This window comes from Gopherus evgoodei, unplaced genomic scaffold, assembly GCF_007399415.2.
Source record: "Gopherus evgoodei ecotype Sinaloan lineage unplaced genomic scaffold, rGopEvg1_v1.p scaffold_45_arrow_ctg1, whole genome shotgun sequence".
Taxonomy (NCBI): Eukaryota; Metazoa; Chordata; order Testudines; family Testudinidae; genus Gopherus; species Gopherus evgoodei.
In genome coordinates this window covers 597,725-615,290 of record NW_022060066.1, presented here as the reverse complement: position 1 = coordinate 615,290, position 17,566 = coordinate 597,725, and the positions used below count along the sequence as shown (strand labels likewise).

Here is a 17,566-nt window from a genome sequence, read left to right as displayed (position 1 = left end):
CTTTGACAAAGTCCCTCACCAAAGGCTCTCACATAAATTAAGCTGGCATGGGATAAAAGGGAAGGTCCTTTCATGGATTGAGAACTGGTTAAAAGACATGGAACAAAGGGTAGGAATTAATGGTAAATTCTCTGAATGGAGAGGGGTAAGTAGTGGTGTTCCCCAGGGGTCAGTCCTAGGACCAATCCTATTCAATTTATTAGTAAATGATCTGGAGAAAGGGGTAAACAGTGAGGTGGCAAAGTTTGCAGATGACACTAAACTACTCAAGATAGTTAAGACCAAACCAGATTGTGAAGAACTTCAAAAAGATCTCACAAAACTAAGTGATTGGGCAACAAAATGGCAAATGAAATTTAATGTGGATAAATGTAAAGTAATGCACATTGGAAAAAATAACCCCAACTATACATACAGTATGATGAGGGCTAATTTAGCTACAAGGAGTCAGGAAAAAGATCTTGTCGTCATCATGGATAGTTCTCTGAAGATGTCCATGCAGTGCGCAGAGGCGGTCAAAAAAGCGAACAGGATATTAGGAATCATTAAAAAAGGGATAGAGAATAAGACAGAGAATATCGTATTGCCCTTATATAAAACCATGGTATGCCCACATCTCAAATACTGTGTACAAATGTGGTCTCCTCACCTCAAAAAAGATATTCTAGCACTAGAAAAGGTTCAGAAAAGGGCAACTAAAATGATTAGGGGGTTGGAGAGGGTCCCATGTGAGGAAAAATTGAAGAGGCTAGGCCTCTTCATCTTGGAAAAGAGGAGACTAAGGGGGGATATGATAGAGGTATATAAAATCATGAATGATGTAGAGAAAGTGGATAAGGAAAAGTTATTCACTTATTCCCATAATTTAAGTACTAGGGGTCACCAAATGAAATTAATAGGTAGCAGGTTTAAAACACATAAAAGGCAGTTCTTCTTCACACAGCGCACAGTCAACTTGTGGAACTCCTTACCTGAGGAGGCTGTGAAGGCTGGGACTATAACAATGTTTAAAAGCAGCAAAGAATCCTGTGGCACCTTATAGACTAACAGACGTTTTGGAGCATGAGCTTTCGTGGGTGAAGCTCCAAAACGTCTGTTAGTCTATAAGGTGCCACAGGATTCTTTGCTGCTTTTACAGATCCAGACTAACACGGCTACCTTCTGATACTTGAATGTTTAAAAGGGAACTGGATAAATTCATAGTGGCTAAGTCCATAAGTGGCTATTAGCCAGGAAGGATAAAGAATGGTGTCCCTAGCCTCTTTTCATCAGAGGATGGAGATGGATGGCATGAGAGAGATCACTTGATCATTGCCTGTTAGCTTCACTCCCTCTGGGGCACCTGGCGTTGGCCACTGTCGGTAGACAGATACTGGCCTAGATGGACCTTTGGTCTGACCTGGTACTGCCGTTTCTTATGTTCTTATGTTCTTAGTGTAAAGAATTTAGGAGTAGAAATCTTGTCAACCTTCAATGCGACTTGTGCAAAAACTCCAACTCTGTCCTGAGTACAGAGCAATGTTATCTTCCAAGGTTAGTGATGAAAAGAATGGGTCAAATCCTGAAACTTTCTCAGGGGTGAGCTGAATTGAGTTGATGGGCAAGACCATTAAGACATGAAAGATACCATATGATGAACATGCATCCTCATGGGCCTTATAAGAATGATAAATTGAGATCTCATCTTCATTGTGGAAAGATGCACAAGGCAGGACGGTGTTGAGTAGCACCCCTTTCCCTTCTCTTATCTTAGCTGTATTAACAGATTGTGGGGCCTGCACTACTGCACATCCAAATGTGTGTTCAGCATATTTAAATGCCTTGTGATCTCTCATGTCTTGACAGATGGACGTCATGTCTGGGACAGAAGTAAGAAATCAAACCAGTGTGCAGGAGTTTATCTTACTGGGCTTTCCCGGCACTTGGTATTTCCAGATGGCCCTTGCTGTGCTGTTTTCTGTGATGTACATCCTAACGATCCTAGGGAATGTGTCCATCATAGCCCTAGTGAGGACCCACCCATGGCTCCACACTCCCATGTACTTCTTCCTCTGCAATCTCTCTTTCCTAGAGATCTGGTACACCACAGCATGTGTCCCCAAGGCCATTGGCATCATGCTGGTCACAAGTCAAACCATCTCTTTCACTGTCTGCCTCCTGCAATTGTTTTTTCTCCTCTCCATGGGCTCCACAGAATGTTTCCTCCTTGCCGTCATGGCCTATGACCGCTATCTGGCCATATGCCACCCATTGCGCTACAGCTCCCTCATGAACAGGACTTTCTCTGCTCAGCTGGCCCTCGCCTCTTGGCTGTGTGAGTTCCTGGCTATCTCTGTGCTCATGTCTCTTATATCCAGGTTGCCTTTCTGTGGCCCAAATGTCATCAATCATTTTATTTGTGACATAGATTCCTGGATAGCCCTTTCCTGTGCTGATATGCGCCTTGTTGAGCTGGAAATATTCATCGACTCATTCATTGTTGTCATGGTCTCATGCGCAATAACCCTGGTCTCCTACATTTTCATTATCTCCACCATCTTGAGAATCCCTGCAGCCCAAGTCTGGCAAAAGGCCTTTTCCACTTGCTCAGCCCATCTTACCGTCGTGACTATCTGGTACGGCTCTGCCATTTTTCTTTTTCTCATGCCGTCTGCACAGAACTCACTGGATTTGAACAAAATTGTCAACATCTTAAACACTATCCTAACTCCACTATTAAATTCTTTCATTTACACTCTGAGAAACAAGAAGGTGAAGGAAGCCTTGGGAAAGACAGTCAGTGGAATATTAAGTGGTTTTAGAAAAGTTGAAATTTCATCAAAATGACCAAAACTTTAATTGTAATGTCCTGAAGGTAATTGATATAAGAAGCAAAAGGATTAAGTCATGGATTTTTCAAAGGACAGCCAACTCCTTTTCTTTTGCAATTGCAGTCAGACCTGCAGCTTACCCCAAATCCTAATGTAACATTTCCTTAGTGCATGTTGTTGTGTCTTTGTTTTACAGCTTTCCTCATTTACTATAACAACCTTGATAAAGTAGCTCCAGTGGGTGGAGGAAACTCTTTTGTGTTGAAGATTCCAAGATGTTAGATTTGAATGTCACTCAGCAGAATCTGTATGGATGGATCCATTGTTAATTACATGAGGGCCAAGGGAGGGAGGTTTCCAACTTCCATTGGATGATGTAAGCCTTGCTGAGGCCCTAGGCAGGCTAACATTTGTATGTGTGTGTGGTGGGGAGGGGGGGAGGGAGGGACACTAGAGCAACCCACCACAGTAGCATTTAATTTCAGAAAGGGAAACTACACAAAAATGAGGAAGTTAATTAAACAGAAATTAAAAAGCACAGTCACAAAAGTGAAAGGCCAACAAGCTCTATGGAGACTTTTTAAAAACACCATAATAGAGGTTCAAATTAAACGTGTAACCCAAATTAAAAAAAACATAGTAAGAGGACCACAAAAGTATAACCATGGCTAAACAACAAAGTCAAAAAAGTGGCTAGAGGCAAAAAGAAACAGGAAAATAAGAAATTAAATCCTATTGAGGAAAAAAAAGAGAATCAACTCTGGCAAGTCATTTGTAAAAGTATAATTTGAGAGGCCAAAAAAGAATTTGAAGAGCATCTAGCTAAAGTCTCAAAGACTAACACCAAATGTTTTTTAAGTACATCAGACAGGAATCCTGTCAAATAGTTGGTGGGGTCACTACGCAACTGAGATGCTAAAGGAGCACTCAAGTAATCTCAGGCCATTGCAGAGAAGCTAAATGAATTTTTTGCATCAATCTTCACTGCAGAGGATGTAAGGGAGGTTTCCACACCTGAACCATTCTTTTTAGGTGATAAATCTGAGCAACTTTCCCTGATTATAGTGTCAATACAGACGCTGAACACATTGCTAAATTGAGCAGTCATAAGTTTCCAGGTTCAGATGGGATTCAACCTAGAGTTTTGAAGGATCCCAAATAGAACATTGCCCAACTACTAAGTGTGGTATGTAACCTATCATTTAATAAGGTTCTGCACCATATAACTGGAACATAGCTAATGTGACACCAATTTTTAAGGATCCAGAGAAAATTCTGGCAAGTACAGAGTGGTAAGCCTAATTTCAGTACCAGGGAATTTGGTTGAAACTGTAGTAAAGAATAGAATTATCAGACAGGTGGATGAGCAGGATTTGTTTGGGAAGAGCCAACACAGCTCATGCCTCACCAATCTATTAGACCTGCTTGAGGGGGTTAACGAACATGTGGATAAGGGTGATCTAGTGGAAACAGTGTACTTGGATTTTCAGAAAGTTCTTGAATAGGTCCTTCACAAAATCTCTTAAGCAAACTAAATGGTCATGGAAGGAAGAGGGAAGGTTCTCTTATGGATCGGTAACTGGTTAAAAGACAGGAAACAAAGAGTAGGAATAAATGTTCATTTTTCAGAATGGAGAGATGTTAATAGCAGGGTCACACATGGATCTGTATTGGGACATGTGCCATTCATCGTATTCATAAATAAACTGGAAAATGGCATAAAAAGTGATATAGAAAAATTTGCAGATGAGACAAAGTTTCTCAAGATAGTTAAGTCCAAAGCTGACTGCAAAGAGTTACAAAAGGAATCTCGCAAAACTAGGGGACGGGGCAACAAAATGGCAGATGAAATTCAATGTTGAAAAATGCAAAGTAATGCACATTGGAAAACATAATCCCAACTATACATACAAACTGGTTAGATCTAAATTAGCTGCTTCCACTCAAGAAAGAGATCTTGGAATGATTGTGGATAGTTCTCTGAAAACATCCATTCAATGTGCAGAGGCTGTCAAAAAAGAATGTTAAGAATCATTAGGAAAGGGACAGATAATAAGACAGAAAATGTTATAATGCCACTATCTGAATCCGTGGTGCTGCAACACACTGAATACTGTATGCAGTTTCAATTGCCCCATCTCAAAAAAGATATATTAGAATTGGAAATGGTAGAGAAAAAGGCAACAAAAATTATTAAGGCTATGGAACAACTTCTATATGAGAAAAGGTTTAAAAGACTGGAACTTTTCAACTTGGAAGAGAAAAACTAAAGGGAGTGCCTACTGATCGATTTCAATGGTGGGTTACTGGTCTATAAAATCCTGACTGGTGTGAAGAAAGTGAATAAGAAAATGTTATGTACTCCTGCACATAACACAAGAACTAGGGATTACCCAATGAAATTAATAAGCAGCAGGTTTAAAACAAACAAAAGGAAGTACTTCTTCACACAATCTACAGTCAACCTGTGGAACTCCTTGCCAGGGGATGTTGTAAAGTCCAAAATTATAACTGGGTTAAAAAAAAAGAGATATTTTCTTGGAGGATAGGTCCATCAATAGCTATTAGCCAGGATGAGCAGGGATGCAACACAATGTTCTGATAGTCCCTGTCTGCCAGAATCATAGAACATCAGGGTTGGAAGAGACCTCAGGAGGCCATCCAGTCCAACCCCTTGCTTAAAGCAGAACCACTCACCAACTACTTTTTTGCCTCAGATCTGTAAACATCCCCTTTGAGGACTGAGCTTACAGCTGTGGGTTTAGCAGGCCAATGTTCAAACCACTGAGCTATCCTTTCCTCCTTCCCTGGAGAAACTGGGAGTGAAAGACAGAGGATGGATCACTCAATTGCCTGTTCTGTACATTCCCACTAAAGCACCTGGCATCAGCCACTGTCAGAAGATAGGATACTGGACTAGATGAGTCATTGGTCTGACCCAGTATGGCCGTTCTAATGTTCTTATGTTCTTAAGCAGAGTAGACCTTGTCGGAATATCAGTCAACCAAATAAACACATTCCAGACCAGAGAACATGTTGCAGGAACACACAGAACTCTTAAGTAACTACATAAATACATTGCTAACAAGGTGGTAGAGGAACACACAGACCCCTTGTAAAGAGAAGGATAGTATGACAGGGCAATAGATGAGAATATTTTGTTAGAACTGCCAGGTACAAGGCTGGTAACAACCTACTGTAATATGTAACTTGATTGTGTCAATGTATGAAAGGAAGAGTGTAAGGAGGGATAATAGAATTTGCCCAGGGGACAACGTTATGTTGACTGAGTGAATATCTTGTCACAGGGAAATGTGTTAGTGAAAGTGAAACTGTAGCTTAGTGTGTGGTACCATTTGCTGTTGACAATAAGTGTTAGTCTTTTTTTTTTAATCATTAACATTGAGGTCTGCTGAGTCAAAAAGCTGCAAGCTACACTGGTGCAGCCAATACCAGAGCTCCTGGCATAGCACAGGAGAAAAGCAAATACACACAACAGCATTCACAACAGATGTCAGATTCAGTTTCATGGTGGCATTTTCAAAGAAGCCTGTAGGAATTAATGGCCAATACTTAGTAATACAGCACTGCCCCCATATTCTTCATGAGGGGTCCTCCAACATGCTCCTGGCCAAGATCCATGGGAACATCCACTTGCTTCTGTACTCAGACCTCTTCAACCAGTTCATATGTCTTTTAGACACCCTTTCTGGTCACTTATGCAACAACAGGACATGATGACAGAATCTGCTTGGTGTAACGAGTGGTCAGTGAAGACAGTTATTAATCACGCTCTAGTCACTGACCCCAACAATCCGCTCTTTGGGTTTTGATCAGTCAAGGCATATGTGGTCTTCCCTGAACTGGTTTTGAATATGACAGGGCAATTGTGTGGCCAAGCTCTTCAAATCAGTTTCTGTAATGACCTGCACTGTAGAGGCAGTCAACTTCAGAGTATTGTTGCATACCCTTGACAAGTGCCCATTGACTGATTTCAATGGTGGTTTACTGGCTCTTCATCTGGCTGGGCACACTGGGCATACTCTGATTATGAGAAGTTCGGAATTTTAGAAAATTGATATGTGTAAGCTCAAAATCTTGCCTTTCCCACTGACAAAAATTGATCCAACAAAAGATGTTACCTCAGTAACATTGTCACTCTATTATCCTGGGACTGAAACAGCTACAACAGCACTGCATACATAAAAGTTTAAGCTTTCAACAGCTTACTATTAAACTATTAAGATTAATAGCTTACTATGGTCCTGCTGGCGTTAGTTCTTGACATTGTGCTTTTTAACATTTTTATAAACAATTCAGATTAAAGCATAAAATAATCACACAGTTGCAGATGATGCAAAAATTGGGGGAGTGGTAAATAATGAAGAGGCGAGGTCCCTGATATAGGGAAATATGGATGTGTGGTAAACTGGATGTAAGCAAATAATGATATGTGTTTTAATGTGGTTAAATTTAAATGTATACCTACCGGAACAAAGAAAACAGGCCATACTTACAGGACAGGGTCTCTATCCCGAGAAACTATGACTTAGAAAAAGTTTTGCAGGGCATGATGGATAACCAGCAGAACACAAGCTCCCAGTGAGATGCTGTGGTGTAAAGGTCCAACAATGCTTGGATGCGTAAACAGAGGAATCTCAAGAAGGAGTAGAGAGATTATTTTTTCTCTGTATTTGGCATGGGTGCAACCACTGCTGTAATACTATGTCCAGTTCTGGTGTTTGCAACTCTAGAAGGATGTTGATAAACTGGAAATGGTTAAGAGAAGAGCCATAAGAAAAATGAAAGGATTAGAAAACCTGCCTTATTGTGATAGACTCAAAGAGCTCACTCTAGTTAGTTTAGCAAAGAGAAGGTTAAGGGGTAACTTGATCAAAGTCTTTAAGTTCCCAGATAGGGTACAAATATTTATAATGGACTCTTCAATTTGGTAGAGATAGTTCTAACATGATCCAATGGCTGGAGGCTGAAGCTTAGACAAATTCAGACTGGACATAAGGTGTTAATTTTTGCAATGAGTTCAATTAATTATTGAAATAATTCACTAAGGGCACCAGTTTTCCATCAATCTATTTTAAAAAGAAGATTGGATTATTTTTTAATAAAAGATTTGCTGTAGGAATTATTTTGGGAACATTGTATGGCCCGTGTTATGCAGGAGATCAAACTAGATGATCACAATGGCCCCTTCTGGCTTTGAAATCTATGGATTTATGAAGTGGTGCTTTTCCCTGCTTCAGGAGTGCTCTGTAGCTGTATATCTGTAAATGGTGACTATCAGGTGAAATCAGATGCTAGTGGATTGCACTCAAGTATATGCAGCAGAAATCCTTGCTCCATACTCATAGTTGTGGGGTTTTTGAGAACGCTTTGTGCCCAGCAAGTGGGATGAACCAAATTATGGCATTTCTCGTTATTTCACAGATGGGGAAAATGAGGCTGAAGGAGGGCCTCAGGTTAGACACTGATGTTCACGAAGTGTGGGAAGCATTTGGAAAAGTGTGCCTGTTTCCTAGCTGTTAGCACTGGTGCTTTAATCAGGAGATGAGCGGGAAGTAGCAGAATGTATTTTACCTACTAGGGAATTCTGTGAAATTCTGTTCTGATCAGACATCCCTAGGGTGATGGGTAGGTGAGGGAGGAGTTCAAAACATTCCCTCTCGTGCAGCCAATTTGAGCTGCAGTTCATTAATATGGTAGGTAGGGCTAAAAGCAGGTGAGTGGTGATGGAAAGAGATTCTAACCAATGGAGATGTCTAGACTTTACCAGAGTCTTTTGGTTTTGGAGTGTTAGGTTCCTCTTTATAATAACAATAGCTCACACTTTTCCAACAGTGTAAAAAGTGGAAGTGATTTAAACTCATCGCACACAATTTAAGCCCCCTGGACATTGCTACAGTGGTGTAGAGTAAACTTCATGGAAGAAGCAACAAAGAGTCCTGTGGCACCTTAAAGAGTAACATATGTACTGGAGCATAAGCTTTTGTGGGTGAATGCTTCATGGAAATGAGCATCAGGTGAAAAATCTTCCTATAACGGTTATATATCTAGTGTTGGAAAAGCAAGATATACCCCCATACAATGAACCATTTTTCAGGATCCACGACTGTTGTGTGTCCTCTTGAGAGAAAAAGATTGGGAACAAAGGGAGTTTATATTGACGAGCTCCGTCAACAGAACTGGTAAGTTAGACCTGCTAGACAGATTCAGCTGGAATTGTAATTAAAAGTAACTGTATTATGAAATAACTTTGCCTTTCTTGGTAATGTGAGCTAGCTGGAAATCCTCCAGCCATTCCAAAAATTTTCCTCATTGAGGAGTCAGCTGACCCATACTGGTAGAATGGGTACAGCTTACTCCTCTTGTTTAATGTACTATAAAGTCTAGGAAGAACAAAAAGAAATAGTGTTCATTGTACTCTGAATAATTAATAGAGCCAAATGATTTTTTTCATCAAATATGTGGCTAAAAATAAAAATATTTTAGTTTTCATTACAATTTTTCATGTATATTTTGGGGGTTTTCATAAAAAAACATTTTTGTTAAACTAAAAATGTTCATTTTTAGATCAAAACATTTCTATGACAGGGTTGTTGGCCTACTGGGTGGAGGGAAGCAGTATATGTCATATATCTTGATGTAAGTAATGCTTTGACACAGCTCCTCATGACATTCTCATAGGCAAATTAGAGAAATGTGGTCTAGATGAAATTACTATTAGGTGGGTGCCCAACTGGTTGAAAGACTGTAGTGAAATAGCAGTTATGAATCGTTCTCTGTCAAACAAGGAGGATGTATCTAGTGGGGCTCTGCAAGGGTCAGTTTTGGGTCCAGTAGTATTCAGTGTTTTTACTAATGACCTGGACAATGGAGTGGAGAGTATGCCTATAAAATTTGCAGATGACACTAAGCTAGGCGGGGTTTCAAGCAATTTGTAGGGCAGGATTAAAATTCAAAATAACCGTGACAAATTAGAGAATTGGTCCAGACTTAGCAGGATGAAATTCAAGAAAGACAAGTGCAAATTACTTTGCTTAGGAAGGAAAAATTGAATGCACACCTACAAAACGTGAGTTAAGTGGCTAGGTGGTAGCATGGCTGAAAAAGGTCTGGGGGTTATAGTGGATCACAAATTTAATATGAGTCAACAATGTGATGTAGTGGCAGAAAAGGCTAATGTCATTCTAGGGTATATAAACAGGAGTGTGGTATTCAAGACATAGCAGCAGAGGGGTAGCCGTGTTAGTCTGGATCTGTAAAAGCAGCAAAGAGTCCTGTGACATGCATCCGACAAAGTGGGTATTCACCCACGAAAGCTCATGTTCCAATACCTCTGTTAGTCTATAAGGTGCCACAGGACTCTTTGCTGCTTTTACAGATCCAGACTAAGGGCTTGTCTACATCAGAAAGTTGCAGCGCTGGTGAGGGAGTTACAGCGCTGCAACTTTGAAGGTGTACACATCTGCAGGGCACCACCAGCGCTGCAACTCCCTGTTTGCAGCGCTGGCCGTACTCCCGTTTTGTCTCGGGTGTAGAGGATCCAGCGCTGGTGATCCAGCGCTGGTAATCCAATGTAGACACTTACCAGCGCTTTTCTTGACCTCCGTGGAAGGAGGAAGCCTCTGGTAATCAAGCTGGTCTCCTTTCCCGGTTTGCTCTCTCGTTCCCGGAACCCCGAGCAAGCAGGTCTCCTTCCCTGCGGTTTGCTGGGTGGCTCCGGGAACGCGAGAGCAAACCGCGGCGAAGCTGGTCTCCTTTCCCGGTTTGCTCTCGCGTTCCCGGAACCCCGAGCAAGCAGGTCTCCTTCCCTGCGGTTTGCTGGGTGGCTCCGGGAACGCGAGAGCAAACCGCGGCGAAGCTGGTCTCCTTTCCCGGTTTGCTCTCTCGTTCCCGGAACCCCGAGCAAGCAGGTCTCCTTCCCTGCGGTTTGCTGGGTGGCTCCGGGAACGCGAGAGCAAACCGCGGCGAAGCTGGTCTCCTTTCCCGGTTTGCGCTCTCGTTCCCGGAACCCCGAGCAAGCAGGTCTCCTTCCCTGCGGTTTGCTGGGTGGCTCCAGGAACGCGAGAGCAAACCGCGGCGAAGCTGGTCTCCTTTCCCGGTTTGCTCTCGCGTTCCCGGAACCCCCCTTGAAGCCGCCCAACAGCGCTGCAGTGTGGCCATATCTAACACCACTTGCAGCGCTGGTTGCTGTAAGTGTGGCCACTCTGCAGCGCTGGCCCTATACAGCTGTACTAATACAGCTGTAACAACCAGCGCTGCAAAATTTTAGATGTAGACATGGCCTAACACGGCTACCCCTCTGATTATAATGTATAGCCGCTCCTTCCCCACTTCTACTCTCTGCTGTATCCTAGTCATGTTTTATTATAGTATAGTAACACCATTTGCATCCCTTAGCCTTTGCTTCTGTGTAATCTCTGCAAAAAGCAGAGATCCCCTGATTTTCCATCGTCTCCCACTCTTTGCTGCTTAAGACATAACAGGTCATTGTCTCACTCTACCTGAGGAGTTAGCTGGAGTACTGTGTCTAGCTCTGGGTGGCACACATTAGGAAAGATGTGGACAAATAGGAGACAGTCCAGAGGAGAGCAACACAAATGATAAAAGATTTAGAAAACTTGACCAATGAGGAAAGGTTAAAAAAAATGGGCATGTTTAAGTTTGAGAAAAGAAGAATGAAGGGGAACATCCTAAGAATCTTCAAAGGTGTTAAGAGCTGCTAATAGTCCCAAAGTGGTTTGGGACTATTTAGAAAAACTGGACAAGCACAAGTCCATGGGGCCGGATGCGCTGCATCCAAGAGTGCTAAAGGAGTTGGTGGATGTGATTGCAGAGCCATTGGCCTTTATCTTTTGAAAACTCATGGCGATCGGGGACAGTCTCAGATGACTGGAAAAAGGCTAATGTAGTGCCCATCTTTAAAAAAGGGAAGAAGGAGGATCCGGGGAACAACAGGCCAGTCGGCCTCACCTCGGTCCCTGGAAAAATCATGGAGCAGGTCCTCAAGGAATCAATTCTGAAGCACTTAGAGGAGAGAAAAGTGATTAGGAACAGTCAGCATGGATTCACCAAGGGCAAGTCATGCCTGACTAACCTAATTGCCTTCTATGAGGAGATAACTGGGTCTGTGGATGAGGGGAAAGAAGCGGATGTGTTATTCCTCGAGTTTAGCAAAGCTTTTGATACGGTCTCCCACAGTATTCTTGCCAGCAAGTTAAAGAAGTATGGGCTGGATGATTGGACTATAAGTTGGATAGAAAGCTGGCTAGATCGTCGGGTTCAAAACGGTAGTGATCAACGGCTCCATATCTAGTTGGCAGTTGATATCAAGTGGAGTGCTCCAAGGGTCAGTCCTGGTGCTGGTTTTGTTCAATATCTTCATAAATGATCTGGAAGATGGTGTGGACTGCACTCTCAGCAAGTTTGCAGATGACACTAAACTTGGAGGAGTGGCAGATAAGCTGGAGGGTAGGGATAGGATACAGAGGGACTTTTAGAGGACTTTTAGAGGGCTAGGTGAAAAGAAACCTGATGAGGTTCAACAAGGACAAGTGCAGAGTCCTGCACTTAAGACGGAAGAATCCCATTCACGGCTACAGACTAGGGACCAAATGGCTAGGAAACAGTTCTGCAGAAAAGGAGTCCTAGGGGTTGCAGTGGACAAAAAGCTGGATATGAGTCAACAATGTGCCCTTATTGCCAAGAAGGCTACCAGCATTTTGGGCTGTATAAGTAGGGGCATTGTCAGTAGATCGAGGGATGTGGTCATTCCTCTCTATTCGACATTGGTGAGGCCTCATCTGGAGTACTGTGTCCAGTTTTGGGCCCCACACTACAAGAAGAATGTGGAAAAATTGGAAAGAGTCCAGCGGAGGGCAACAGAAATGATTAGGGGACTAGAGCACATGACTTATGAGGAAAGGCTGAGGGAACCAGGATTGTTGAGTCTGCAGAAGAGAAGAATAAGGTGAGATTTGACAGCTGCTTTCAACTACCTGAAGGGGGGTTCCAAAGAGGATGGATCTAGACTGTTCTCAGTGGTACCTGATGACAGAACAAGAAGTAATGGTCTCAAGTTGCAGTGGGGGAGGTTTAGGTTGGATATTAAGAAAAACTTTTTCACTCAGAGAGTGGTGAAGCACTGGAATCGGTTATCTAGGGAGGTTGTGGAATCTCCTTCCTTAGAGGTTTTTAAGGTCAGGCTTGATAAAGCCCTGGCTGGGATGATTTAGTTGGGAATTGGTCCTGCGTTGAGCAAGGGGTTGGACTAGATGACCTCCTGAAGTCCCTTCCAAACCTGATATTCTATGATTCTATAAAGAAGATGGTGTTCAATTTTCTGCATGTCCACTGAAAGTGCCAGCAAGGAAGATTTAGTTTAGGTATTAGGAAAAACTTTCTAACTCTAAGGGGAGTTTAGCTCTGGAATAGGCTTCCAAGGGTAATTATGGAATCCCCTTTATTGGAGGTTTTTAAAAACATGTTGGACAAACAACTGTCAGGGCTGGTTTATTTCTCCATTCAACAGTGCAGGGGGCTGTATCAGCTGAACTTTGTGAGGTCCCCTCCCACCCTACATTTCTATGATTCAGTTACCAGAAATGAAACTTTTCAGTTTATTAAGAAAAAACAAAATTGCTTCATGGAAATCCTTTTTTTGCTGAAGTCTCCATGTCATCAAAAAGACAAGTTTCCATCCAAAAATATTGAAATGGATATGGAAATGTTTCAAGGATCACTAATGAATTAACCTCTTGAAAGTTACTGGGTCAATAATTTAGCTGTGGCAAATAGAGAAGAATATATATGTTGTTAGTTGGCTTGTGTGCGTGTGCTCTTTCGGGGTGCTGTTCCAGCTCTGCGCAGAGAACTGGTTTAGCAGACCTCGAAAATACTACCCACTGTGGTTAAGAGCTGAAAGAGGGATTATAAAATTCAACCAGAAGACACATAATCAATAATAAACAAAATTGCTGGTTTCTAATGTTGTTCCTTATTGCTGAGAATTTGGGGTGAAGGTCTCAGAAAGGACTAAGCAGAGCTGACCAGAAAACAAGAATCACTTTTGTCAAAAATGGCACAGTTTCACACTTCATTTTCATTGCAATATATAACAAAAATGAGAATCAAACTTGGTCCCCTACTGTGCCAGTGGCGGACCAGATGCTGTCTTTTGCCTAGGCCCCTAGGCCTCACTAAACACTGATAAATGCACAGCTGGAAACCAGTCTGCTCACCTGGGTGTTAACATGTTCAAATAGATGTTAAGTTTATAAGAATGTATTTAGCGTTTGGATTTTATGAAATGCTGGTGAGTTGCTGCATGCTTCAATATCACCTATAATATCTGAATCCCATTTTACAAGGATTTAAGCCTTTGCTTTGCAACTATGAAAGTGTTTGCAATTAATCTGTAAACCCCACAGTCAGGAGAGGAGCATTACCAAGTGTGAACTACAAGTTTACTACAAGAGGTGTCATTTCCTGCCCCAATAAAAGAAGGCCTGTAGACACCAGATGAACCATTGTGTAACATCAGTGGGGAAAAGACTTTGTTGATTGCTCTCTCCACAACCATGAAGAAGGGATGTGCACAAAGCCTCATTCCCTCACAGTTTGAACTTTGGAGTAAGGGAATAAAAATCCCTGACCAGAAGGGACTGGATCATTATGTTGCATGTCATTTGGAGAGGATGATATTTCTAAACATAAGCAAGGGATCCCCAAACTGCTTACCTTGGGTTGGCCCTGAAGCAGTGGTTCTCAAAGTTGGTCCTCTGCTTGTTCAGGGAAAGCCCCTGGCAGGCCGGGCCAGCTTGTTTACCTGCTGTGTCTGCAGGTTCGGCTGATCGCGGCTCCCACTGGCTGCGGTTCGCCGCTTCAGGCCAATGGGGGCGGCAGGAAGCAGTGCGGGCTGAGGGATGTGCTGGCCATCCTTCCTGCCACCCCCATTGGCCTGGAGCAGTGAACCGTGGCCCGTGGGAGCTGCGATCTGCTGAACCTGCAGACACGGCAGGCAAACAAACCGACTCGGACCGCCAGGGGCTTTCCCTGAACAAACAGCGGACCGGCTTTGAAAACCACTGCTCTAAAGGATGTAGAAAGCTGACATATTACAGCAGCTTCTATCTCCTTTTGAAACCTAGGACTGTAACTCATTCGGAGTGTATGTTTATCTGCCTTAACCTTTTAAATAGTTCTCTTATTTCTTTTTCCTAGTTAATACATATATAGTTAATTTATTATAGGATTGGCTAAAAGTGTTGTCTTTGGTGTGAGATCTAAGGTGCAATTGACCTTGTGTAAGTGACTGATCTTTTGGGACTGGGAGTTACCTGAATATTATTGTGATTTTTGGTGTAAGGCAAGCTGACCTGGGTGGCAAGAAAGACTGGAGTGTGCAAGGAGACTGTCTGTGACTCCATGGTAAGGCTGTAATAGTGCTTGAGGCACTCATGTTTGATAATTAGTTGGAGAGATCTAAGTATAGAACACACAACCAGTTGGGGGGTTTGTGTCCTTGTTGGTCATAGTCTGCCCTGAGTTTGGCCCTCATGTTAGTGAGCCAATCCAGACAATATAACATCTATATCCCAGACAAGTGCCCTAACCACTAGGCTAGAGAGCTAATTTCTTTTTCAGGTTTTCATTTTGATCAGAAATTCCATGCTGGAACTGAGAAACCATCCTGATGAAATTTTCAGCTAAACCCAATATGTTTCCTTGATATGCTTGCCAGAGAATGTTGTGAAGGCCAACGCTATAACAGGATTAAAAAAAGAACTAGATAAATTCATGGAGGATAGGTCCATCAATGACTATTAGCCAACATGGGTTAGGGATGGTGTCCCTAGCTTCTGGTTACGAGAGGCTGGGAGTGGGCAGCAGAGGATGGATCACTTGATGATTGCCTATTCTGTTCATCCCCTCTGGGGCACATGGCATTGGCCACTGTCGGAAGACAGGATATTGGGCTACAGATTGGAATTTTTCAATGGGAAACAGTTTTGCAAAAAAAAAAAAAAAATTGACAAGCTCTAGGTCTAAGTGATGTAAGACCCACCAAAAGTCAGAAGAGTGTACGTGACTTAGGAGTAGAAATTCTAGAACTGTCAATGGGACTTATGAAAAAAAATGCCTACTCTGTCCTGAGCAGAGAGCAAAATTATTGTCAAGGTGAGGCATGAAGAGAATGTGCCAAATCCTGAGGCTTTCTCAGGGGTAAGTGGAGAAAGGTGGATGGGCTAAATCATCAAGACAGAAAAGATACCATATTGTCAGCCACCCACTGCATCCTCGTGGGCCTTAGAGGACTGTTGAGTGGAGCTCTCATCTCTATTATGGAGGTGGAATGTTGCACAAGAAAGAATGATCTTCAGTAGCACCCATTTTCCCTTATCTTCTATTAGTTTTAGTCCCAGATTTCTGAGTCTTCACTTTAGCACATCCAAACAAGTATTCAACATGTTTAAATGTCTTATGATCTCTCATGTCTTTACAGATGGACGTCATAGCTGGGACAGAAATAAGAAACCAAACCATCGTGCAGGAGTTCATCCTCCTGGGCTTTCATGGCACTTGGTATTTTCAGATGTTCCTTATTGTGGTGTTTTCAGTTATGTACTTCCTAACCATCATAGGGAATATGTCTATCATAACCCTAGTTGAGGACCCACCCATGCCTGCACACTCCCATGTATTTCTTCCTCTGCAATCTCTCCTTCCTGGAGATCTGGTACACCACAGCATGTGTCCCCAAGGCCATTGGCATCATGCTGGTCACAAGCCAAACCATTTCATTCACTGTCTGCCTCCTGCAATTGTTTTTTCTCCTCTCCATGGGCTCCACAGAATTTTTCCTCCTGGCTGTCATGGTCTATGACCGCTATCTGGCCATATGCAACCCATTGCGCTACAGCTCCCTCATGAACAGAACTTTCTCTGTTCATCTGACCCTCCTCTCTAGGCTGTGTGGGTTCCTGGCTATCTCTGTGCTGACAACTCTAATATCCAGATTGTCCTTCTGCGGCCCTAAAGTCATCAATCATTTCCTTTGTGACATTGATGCCTTGATAGCACTCTCCTGCACAGACACACGCTTTGTTGAGCTTGCAATGTTCATTGTCTCAATCGTTGTTGTGATCTCATGTGTGATAACCCTGGTCTCCTACATTCACATCATCTCCACCATCTTGAGAATATCATCATCTCAAGGCTGGCAAAAGGCCTTTTCCACTTGCTCTGCCCACCTCACCGTTGTGACTATTTGATACAGCTCCACCATTTTTCTGTATGTCAAGCCTTCTGCACAGAACTCATTGGATTTGAACAAAACAATCAACATCTTTAACACTTTCGTAACCCCTCTATTAAACCCTTTCATTTACACTCTAAGAAACAAAGAGGTGAAGGAAGCAATGGGAAAGACATTAAGAAGAATGCTAAGTGGTTTTGAAACAGCATGGATTTAGTAGAATTATAATCCAAAAGACCAAAAATTTAAATAAAATGACTGATGGTCATTGATATAATTGAATATGAGGCAAAAGGATCAAGTTATAGATTTTCAGAGGACAGTCTACTCCTTTTCTCTTTCAATTGAAGGTGGACACCTGCATCATATCTCAAACCCAAATGTAACATTTCCTTATACTGTACGTCACTGTGGCTTTGTTTTACAGCTTTCCTGAATTACTATAACAACCGGCTATTCACTCACAGATGAGCTCAAGTGG

The 17,566-nt window shown here is 42.4% G+C and overlaps 1 protein-coding gene and 1 pseudogene across 1 annotated transcript; both read left to right on the top strand.

Moving 5' to 3' along the window:
* The first annotated feature begins 1,854 nt into the window (after window positions 1-1,854).
* LOC115642744 (olfactory receptor 6F1-like) lies at window positions 1,855-2,826 on the top strand. The gene has a single exon (XM_030546459.1). It carries the CDS (start codon window positions 1,855-1,857, stop codon window positions 2,824-2,826), a length of 972 nt encoding a protein of 323 aa, XP_030402319.1.
* Window positions 2,827-16,702: 13,876 nt separating this feature from the next.
* Window positions 16,703-17,302, top strand: LOC115642743 (annotated as a pseudogene).
* The last annotated feature ends 264 nt before the right edge of the window (window positions 17,303-17,566 follow it).

Bases quoted from the DNA above. Each gene is read 5' to 3' on its own strand.
- LOC115642744 (XM_030546459.1), top strand. From the start codon at position 1,855: ATGTCTGGGACAGAAGTAAGAAATCAAACCAGTGTGCAGGAGTTTATC.